Consider the following 8,888-nt stretch of genomic DNA (forward strand, 5'->3'; position numbering starts at 1 on the left):
GGACCTAGAAAAGATGAGGGTTGAGCTAATCTACAATTAGGGAGTAGGATATAGATAATTATTCATAAATTACCTCTCCACTACCTGACTGTTGATTGTAAAAGGGAAAAAAAAAGAAATATAGAGTATTTTGAGTGAGTGGAAGAGTCAAACACAAGTTTTTTTTTTAAAGTATAAAGAAACCATGTGCAATAATTTAACATGACAATTATTAAATTATGCAGAAATATATTTATTTGAATTCAAGGAGCAGACCTTCTACACAATTTTTACACAACCACGAAGAAAATAAAAAAGAAACCACCATCACAAATTCTGAAAACTTGGTCATCTAAGGCATACTTCACAACAGAAATTTAAGATGTGATAGTCATAGAAGTTTGCTGAAGTCATATTATATAGAGTAAATGATATAAGCATTTAAGAAAGAAGAATGTGATATTAATTCATAATAAAGCTCTCATGGATTCATGCTGCTTTTAGATTTTTGAGTAACCACACAGAGCACGCAAGGACCAATAATAACTTGATTTAAAAAAGTGAACTGAAGTGGGGATACGATTTTTAAAAAATTAAAATGAGTAAAAGAAGCTTTATAATTTTATTCATTTTCTTTTTAATCATCATCTTATTTCTTTTCAGATAATCGAGCATTCAGAGACTGCTTCCAAAATTTTATCAGGGTCTAACTCTTCCATTTGCTTAACTTTTTATGATTTACTGCTTTTGAAATAGCATGATAACATAGTAAGATCTTTATATGTTTCTTTGTTCTTAAATTTCACCTATAAAGGTTTACAAGTCTTTTTCAAATGTTTTAATTAAAAACTGCCAGCAATTACAAATGTATGTATATATATATGTATATATATATTTCTTTCTACAAAGAAATTTCATATTGAATGCAAACAATGTTAGGTTATATAGATAAACAAACTACAAAAGAGTAATCCTTATCAATAAACACACAAAAGAAAACAAAAATTGATATATGAAATTGCTAAGAACATTGATACATGAAATGGGAAAAGTTCATCAGAATTACAACAGTAATATAATAACCTAATGTTGGAGATAATTCAGAGATTCTCTGCTTAACTTCCCAATTGTATCCCTCTTGCCGTATGTATTAGATCCCACATTGGTAGGAGAGAAAATTGCTCCAATATTGTTGTTGGATCGAACTAGAAAGTCAGCCAGGCGCTGTGTCACACATGTAGCCGTGTTACATTTCCTTTTCTCCAGATGATGACTAACAACAACAAAAAATGTTAAAACTTAGAATAAGGAAATTAGGCCTTCTGTTATTCAATTTTCACATCAGTCACTAACTGGCTAACTATGGAAGTACCATATATGTAGATAGAAAATGAAACAAAACTACTCAAATAATTGACATTTTTTCCTTTGTAAGTGATTTTTGTTTTTAACTTTAAAATATTGTGTATCATACCATCTTGTAAACATAGATTTTTGGTGAGGGCATTGTAAAAAATATAGCTAATTTTATTCTTTATATTATTACTAATCAAGATCACATTTCCCAACACTTTCTCTGTATGTCCATTAACAATTGGTTCTAAATTTTTTTTAAAGTGACTTTGACTTACCTTCTTCAAATACTTTTTTTATTTCAAACTTACTTATAGCTTAAAAAATCTATAAAATAATTATGTAATATCAAATTAATCAAATGAATTACTTGGCTTTTGGAAATTTCTTTGAGATCATTGGATACAGATATTTTAAATCTTGTAAAACCTTATGAAAAATCAGATTCTACCTGTTCAGGCATTCTGACTTGTAATGTAGGAGTTGTTTTACTCTTTACATAAGTACATGAACATTACTATCATCCTCCCACCTACATGACTCTTGAAAAAAAGTTATAGAGTATATTTTTAATGGTTTAATGCTATTTCTAAAATGCTTTTTATATTAGTCATATTACTATTCAGCAGAATGTCTCTAGTAGCCTGGAAAAGATATAAAATAATATTATAGCTTAGGCAGACAATGCTAGCTGTTATAGATTATTTAGCTTGCAGCAGAACTTTTGTTTTCCTCTGACTTACAACTGAAATAAATACAGATGGATAAAATTATCAAAAGCAACTTAAAAAATCCTAACATGCTTTTAATATGATACTGGGATAGATACAAAGGTAAAACATATCACCTTCCCCCCAAAAAAACCCATATTTTAAATTTTGTAGGCCAATCACCAGGTGCTAACAAGGCAAATGTAGAAATGTTTTGACTACCCAATCCTTGAAATAAAATGGTGAGTTAAACAATATGGTTTTTTATGAATATGAATCACCAAGGGAAATTTGGATTAAGTAACCTATTTTTACTTCAGAAGTGGTATTTTTGTATATTATTTTTTTATTTTTTTTTGTTGAATGGAGTGCTAGAATTGGATTCAGGAAGAACTGGACCGACATTTATTAGATATATGATCCTATGCAAATCACTTACCTCTTTGTGACTCTGGCAGCTCTTGTAAGTCTGAGTCACAGATGGTTGGCAAACTGACTGATAGATGTAACTTGACCAGTTGACAATGAGAGCTCCCACTGGTCAAGGAAAGCACCATAGTTGTTTTGCTTATTTCTATAAGTTACAATCCATTTGTAGGGATAACTAGAGTGTTTCAATGGGATCTAAAGATTTAAGTTTCAACTAAAGTATCATAGTCCATCTTGGTCCTGGGGAATTGATAAAGAAAGATGTCTTCTTCACTGGAGAAATATAGGGACTACAATTTAAGAGGGACAAATGCAGTTTTTTGTTTGTAGTCTTTACTTAATGTGCCTTATTTTGATAACTATGCATTCGATGGGGGATTGGGGTTATACATAAGTGTAGTTGTAAGGAAAAGTTAATAAGATATAAAAATGAAAGGCACTAATAAAACTATCAATAATAAAGTATCTTGTCCTACATCTATTTTTATCTGTCTATCTCACAGAAACAAAACAATTTGATAGGGCTTATGGTAAGGATAATGGCTGAAGTTCAGGTGCTGTGTTTTGGAAATGGCAGAAAGTGATTCTGACCAATATAAAGACAAAGTTCACCTAAAAGAGCCCAGTCTTCAAGGGATAGAATCTAAAGTTCTGAGGGAGTAGGAAATTCCATTTTCCTCTGGAATGATGAGCTCTGATATATAATCGTTTATCTAATCTTGCCAGAACCAAATCTCTAGCTTACTTTCAGGACATTTCCAAGCTATACTGCCATTTAAGTTCCCCAGGCTCTTAATTGTTCTCCTTTTTATGTTGTCTTTTTCCATTAGAAAGTAAACTTCTTTAGATAGGGAACAATCTTGATTGAATTTGTATCTCCAGTACTTAGCATAGTGTCTAATACATAGTAAGTGTTTAGTAAATACTATATCTTTCATTCATTCATTGATTCATTCACCTTGACCAATATAATTCAGATTCTACTTCCAAATCATTTAATTTACTGGTCAAATTATGAATGCTTCATTTTTATGATTTAGATATAACTTTGGTATAGTTAATAATCTTAAAAGTCTGTTTCTGAAGATTGAATACTTAGAAAATCATTTTAAATTCTGAGGCCACTAAGACCTTTCCTTCTAGCAGAAACAAGCTTATATTTTTTCCTGAGGACTGGGAGTAAGAGCAATTTGTTCTAAATACTTTGAATAGGCAATTTTCAAAGCATCTAAGATAGCTTTAAATTAAATGACTATTAGAAAATTTCAAAAGGAGATATGCCCTTAGCTAAACTTGTTAAAGATCCAGAGGAGAAAAAGGAATTAATTTTATAGGCAAAATGTCTAGTAGATATTAACCAAGTGGGAAAATGGATAAAAAAGGCATAATTTTAAGAATATCTAACTTTGTTTAGGAATATCAACTTAAGAATCAACCAAACAATTATTAAGATTTTGTTACATGCCTACTATTTGCCAGATATAATGTGAGGCACTATGAATACAAAGATAAAAAACAAAATATTTCCTGCTCCCAGTGAACTAATATTCTATTGAAGAAGAAATATATGCTGTTAATTTTCAATTTATCAAAATTAAAGCCTTATTTAACAAAAGATAACATTAACTTTAGGAAGAAATAGTATGATTTCTTGATAACACAGAATTGTCTTGTATTTGAAGTTATTTCAGTTGAGTATATACTATCAATTTCAGTAAGGTTAACAAATAACTCACTATCATGATATAAAGATGGTCAAAAATATCCTACTAAAGTTAATTTCTCCACCATTTTTTAATATCCTAGGTTATAGACCAAATAGATAAATTTGTCTACCAGGCTACCCACTTATGTCACACTTTATTTGGGATACATGAAATTGAGTTATAAGCTGTAAGTGAATTGGAAAGAAAAAATACTCTTGGTTATTTTAATCTGAAGTTGTTGTGAGCATCTAAGTATAAAAATTTCTCCATCTCAAAGTTTCAGTCCATTTTTCTTGCTGTACTACTCTTTTTCTATATTCAACTTATCCTATCCAAGGGTAAATACAATTAAGACATATTATTTCATATGCTGAAATCAGTAAACTAGAAGATGGACAAAGATTTGCATACTTCATGAGCTATTTTGTCACCCTCCAAGTTTAAATTGAATTATCTGCACGTTGTTAGAAGATTGAAATAAAGCTGAAAAAAGCCACACTGAATCATAAAATATCAGACATCTTCTGGTCCAAACTCACATTTTACACATAAGGATCATGAAAACCAATCATTCAATAAATCATTCAAAGTGATACTATTTACTTGCTTGAAATCAAGTCTCCAATCTGGTAGTCTCCAATCCAAGTCTATAGTTGGGCAAATGCATAGTGCAAGTCCTTACCTTTTACATTTCTTGATTGTATTTGATTTTCATGTCCTTATAGATTTACAATACAAATAGCCTAAATTATAAATTTTAATGAATAGAAAAATAAAAAAAAAATGAAAATGATTGATTTTTCAAAAGAAAGCTGGTGGATTACTGTTGGGTTTGCTTTTTTAAAAGTCAATTGGTATTTATATTGTTTGTCTTGGCTTTAAATAATATCTTGTTGCAAATTTTAAAATGCTTAATATGACTAAAGCCTTGTCCTTTAACAAACAAAAATGTGATTTCAACTATGTTAGTTAAAAGCAAAATTCTAGATTTTTAAAAAAAGCTTATATAATAGGTTGCAGTTTAAAATCAAGAGACTGAAACTAGTACCCAAATTATTTGAGGACAAAGAATTTTAGGAACTAGGTAACCATTCCATCTCCAAATGAGAGATATATAATAACAAAGCTATGTAGAGACATATTTCATAAATGTGCTCAGGAAATGTCTACAGTCTAATGAACTAAATGATTCAAGATATAGACAAAAATACTAAGTAATACAGCTAATTTTCCCATCATCATGCCATTGTGTTGCTGCTTAAGAAGAACTTCATGTCAGTTTTAGAGTTATTTTTATCTGTGAAAAACATAATTGAGAACTAGTCATACTTCTCAGAGCACTCTGTAAACCAGGTAAGTTACAGCATGACAAATGAATATGTCAATTCTTACTGCTTGATATGGCACATCAGTGATTTAGAAATGTTTATATATATATAAAAAAAAAAGGAAATGTAGTTCCATAGTTCCATATAGCAACTATTATATTTTCAAATCACTGATTTCATTGAAGAAGTAAATTTGATTGTTCTCTATTTTGTAAGGTATGTTTAGTCCAGCTTTTTAGAACCATGTAAAGGCAAAGTTAATGTAAACTCAAATAAATTTTTTTAATGTTACTTTATGATACCTTGATTCCAATGGATCTGTGGTATAAAAGGAGAATTATATTTTTCAAACAAATCTCTTTTTGAAAAAAAAAGAAAAATTAGCAGCTGTCATTTGAACTTGAGGCTTAGTCTTAAAAAGAGTGGTTAAGTAATAACACATCTTTAAAAATATGTATCATATCATGGAATAATGATAATATGTGTCATTTAAAGTTACTTCTTAACTATATAGAGCTGTTGACAACTAAGACTGAGTTGGAGAGATGGTGCTAGTCTGCATTTGATAGAGGAAATTTCTTCACTGGGGAGTCCCTGTATCAATTCCTATTCCTATTCCTAGAACAGAGTTAGGTTCTATTTTCAAGGAATATTGATGTGAATTTTTATTATTTAAAAAAGAAATAAGATAGACTAATTTTTATTAGAAATAAAATACCCCCCCTTACTCATCTAGTGTCAACAACTGGCTTTCCTTATTTGTTCTTCAAATTTAACTTCTTAAAGATGTAACTTGTCTCTTGGATATATCTATATGTTTTACTTCCTAGGAGTAGATTTAAGTGTTTTGGCAGTTACTGAAACCCCTTCAACAGAACTTAACAAGTAAAAGATCTGAATCAACATATGTATAATATTTAGCTCTCCCTAATTCAAAATTTCTACATCTCAAGTCTGCTTTTTGAATCAATAACATAAGAAAAGCTAAAGGAATACCTTTTAGTGTTTCCTGCTTCATTTTCAGGCACTGTCCCTCTAATTTCCAACAGTGTATTTCTTGACCGAATTGGCAATATCCATTCCTGCCTGTCAGAAGTTCCATCGGAGAGATCACCAGCCACTGACATTAATCTTTAAAGAACACAGAATACAAAGCACAATTGAACAGCTTTTAGTATTGTTCTTAGGCAAGATTTATCATTCAGAACCCAATGGCAGTATTACATAATGGATTTCTCAAGCTTTAAAAAATAAGTGCTAGAAAGTTACCAACCTATCAATAGGTGTAGCCTCCAGATAGCTTAAAGCAACAGAGAGCACAATAAGGACAACTGGCAGCTTTAGATTGCACATTGCTTCTTCCTATATTTTTTGGAAAGAATGAGATAGAAGAGAAATTAAGTATTCCTTGCAACTCTGACCCCAGTGACATCCTAAATCATAGATCGCTTTGTATTTAGGGAGGACCACAATTTCAATTGCAATAGTCCTTCAATTCATATTCTTTTTGCATAAATGAAATTGCATTTTTCTTATCTCTGTTTTTTCAAAATATCTTTGAGCATTTGAAATTATGGATCATCTTCCTTTAAGCTTTTCCATGAATAAATGATAAAAAGTACCACCCCATCTCTTCAACTACCCCAAATAAGTACAAATTTTAAATCTCAGAAATAGAAAATTCTTTACCTTTTACTGCTTAAGGGACTGAAGAAATCAGAAAAACTCTCTTTTTGCTGGCAAGAAAGATACACGAAGTAATTTCAAGCTTGCATCCACTTCTGGAGTAATCCCCCCCCACCCCTTTGCTAGCTAGTAATACTGCTTTTATATACCCTTCACACCTTTCACAGCTCTGACATCAGACAGCACAGAGAGACTCTGTCATTAATTTCCATCCCTATAGATAGAAAGTGCCTAATAGAGAGCAGAAGAAGATGGGTCATTATTACATTAACACATCAGTAAATATTAACATAGCAGATATAGGGTATTTTGTGCTAGTAATGTTTTATCATACATATGAAAACATCATTTTACGTTTAGGTAGAACAGCAGAAGAACTGCTTCTCATATGAATTTTCAAAGGTTTAATGAGTTGTCATGTCATTAGCATGGAAATGATGAATTAGGGAAATAGTAATACAACTTAAATGCAACTTCAGTGCCCATCAATATTCTTCCTAAAGAAAGAAGTGAGTATAGGACAGAGTAGTGAGAAATCATGAAAATAAAAGTAAAATCAAATGACCAAGTCTCCTAGGGAAGAGACTAAGACAAAAGTGACAACTATCAAAATGCAAATAATGTAAAGGAGAAAAGGGTTTTTTTTTCTGTAAATGACTAAAAAAATTATTTATAGTAACTTTTACCAAAAACAGTTTACAGTGCCTAAAAGAAAGGTAAATGTTTAAAAAGCATCCATGTTTAAATTCAGATATATACACAATATAGACAGTAGAAATCATTCTTTGTTAAATCTCTTTTCTAAGAATAAGATTTCTCCTTAAATTTGTAAATGCTCTATCATGTGCCTTGTATATTTTTGAAGAAATATTATTTTTATGTTAGAAAATTAGAAATAATTCAAAAATATGCCTAAAATTTCTTAAAATGTGGGCAATTAATAGTCTTCAAGACTGTTAGGATAGTAGCATAGTTGCTTTCTTTAAACCACAGTAACTTTTAAAATTCAGAAAAAAGAAATTTAGTCTAAGTATGGAATAATTACAGCTGAATGCGTAACATAAAAAAAAAACAGTAAGAATAGTCAACCGAAATATTTTGAGCTTTTACTCAACATCTACATATTTAGCTCATTACCTATAATGGATAGAGCAAATATAGAAAATCTCTCAGCCTTCCAGTTGTAGGAATTCCATATAATTGTAACTTAATTTGAATTCCCCCAAACCACCGATATATATTACTTTTATCAGTGAAATGAAAAGTTCATTTAGTCCTTATCTATTGTTTTTCTGGCAATACTTAAATGTTGAGACAATTAATCATGTACATATAATTCTGTGCATATAATATATGTATATAAATATACATATAATATTCATGTTATATGTATATATGCATATATTTATACATATGTGTGTGTAATAATTATGGCATGGATGCTCAGTGGAAACTCCAACTATTTATACATATATGCATATATTTCTATACATACTATTGTACATATACACATCATATATGTTTATATTTGCTTTCTTATTCATTATGCTTCCTCCCCACCCCCCCATTTTGTTGTTCTAACCATTTCGCTTTGAAAGTTATGATTGTTAGGCTTTTATTTTTCAATATTTGTTTAAATGTTAAGAATTTTATCAATGTGAAGCTTGGAGAGTTTGTGACTGAACCTATAACTTTTC

The 8,888-nt window shown here is 30.1% G+C and overlaps 1 protein-coding gene across 1 annotated transcript; it reads right to left on the minus strand.

Moving 5' to 3' along the window:
- Window positions 1-208: 208 nt before the first annotated feature.
- Window positions 209-7,288, minus strand: IAPP (islet amyloid polypeptide). Its single transcript, XM_052001582.1, has 4 exons — window positions 7,195-7,288; window positions 6,779-6,867; window positions 6,502-6,636; window positions 209-1,252 (listed from the first exon to the last, which is right to left on the minus strand). Exons 2-4 carry the CDS (start codon window positions 6,856-6,858, stop codon window positions 1,063-1,065), a joined length of 405 nt encoding a protein of 134 aa, XP_051857542.1. The 5' UTR covers window positions 6,859-6,867; window positions 7,195-7,288; the 3' UTR covers window positions 209-1,062.
- Between the last annotated feature and the right edge of the window lie 1,600 nt (window positions 7,289-8,888).

Source organism: Antechinus flavipes, chromosome 5 (assembly GCF_016432865.1).
Source record: "Antechinus flavipes isolate AdamAnt ecotype Samford, QLD, Australia chromosome 5, AdamAnt_v2, whole genome shotgun sequence".
NCBI classification, from domain to species: Eukaryota; Metazoa; Chordata; class Mammalia; order Dasyuromorphia; family Dasyuridae; genus Antechinus; species Antechinus flavipes.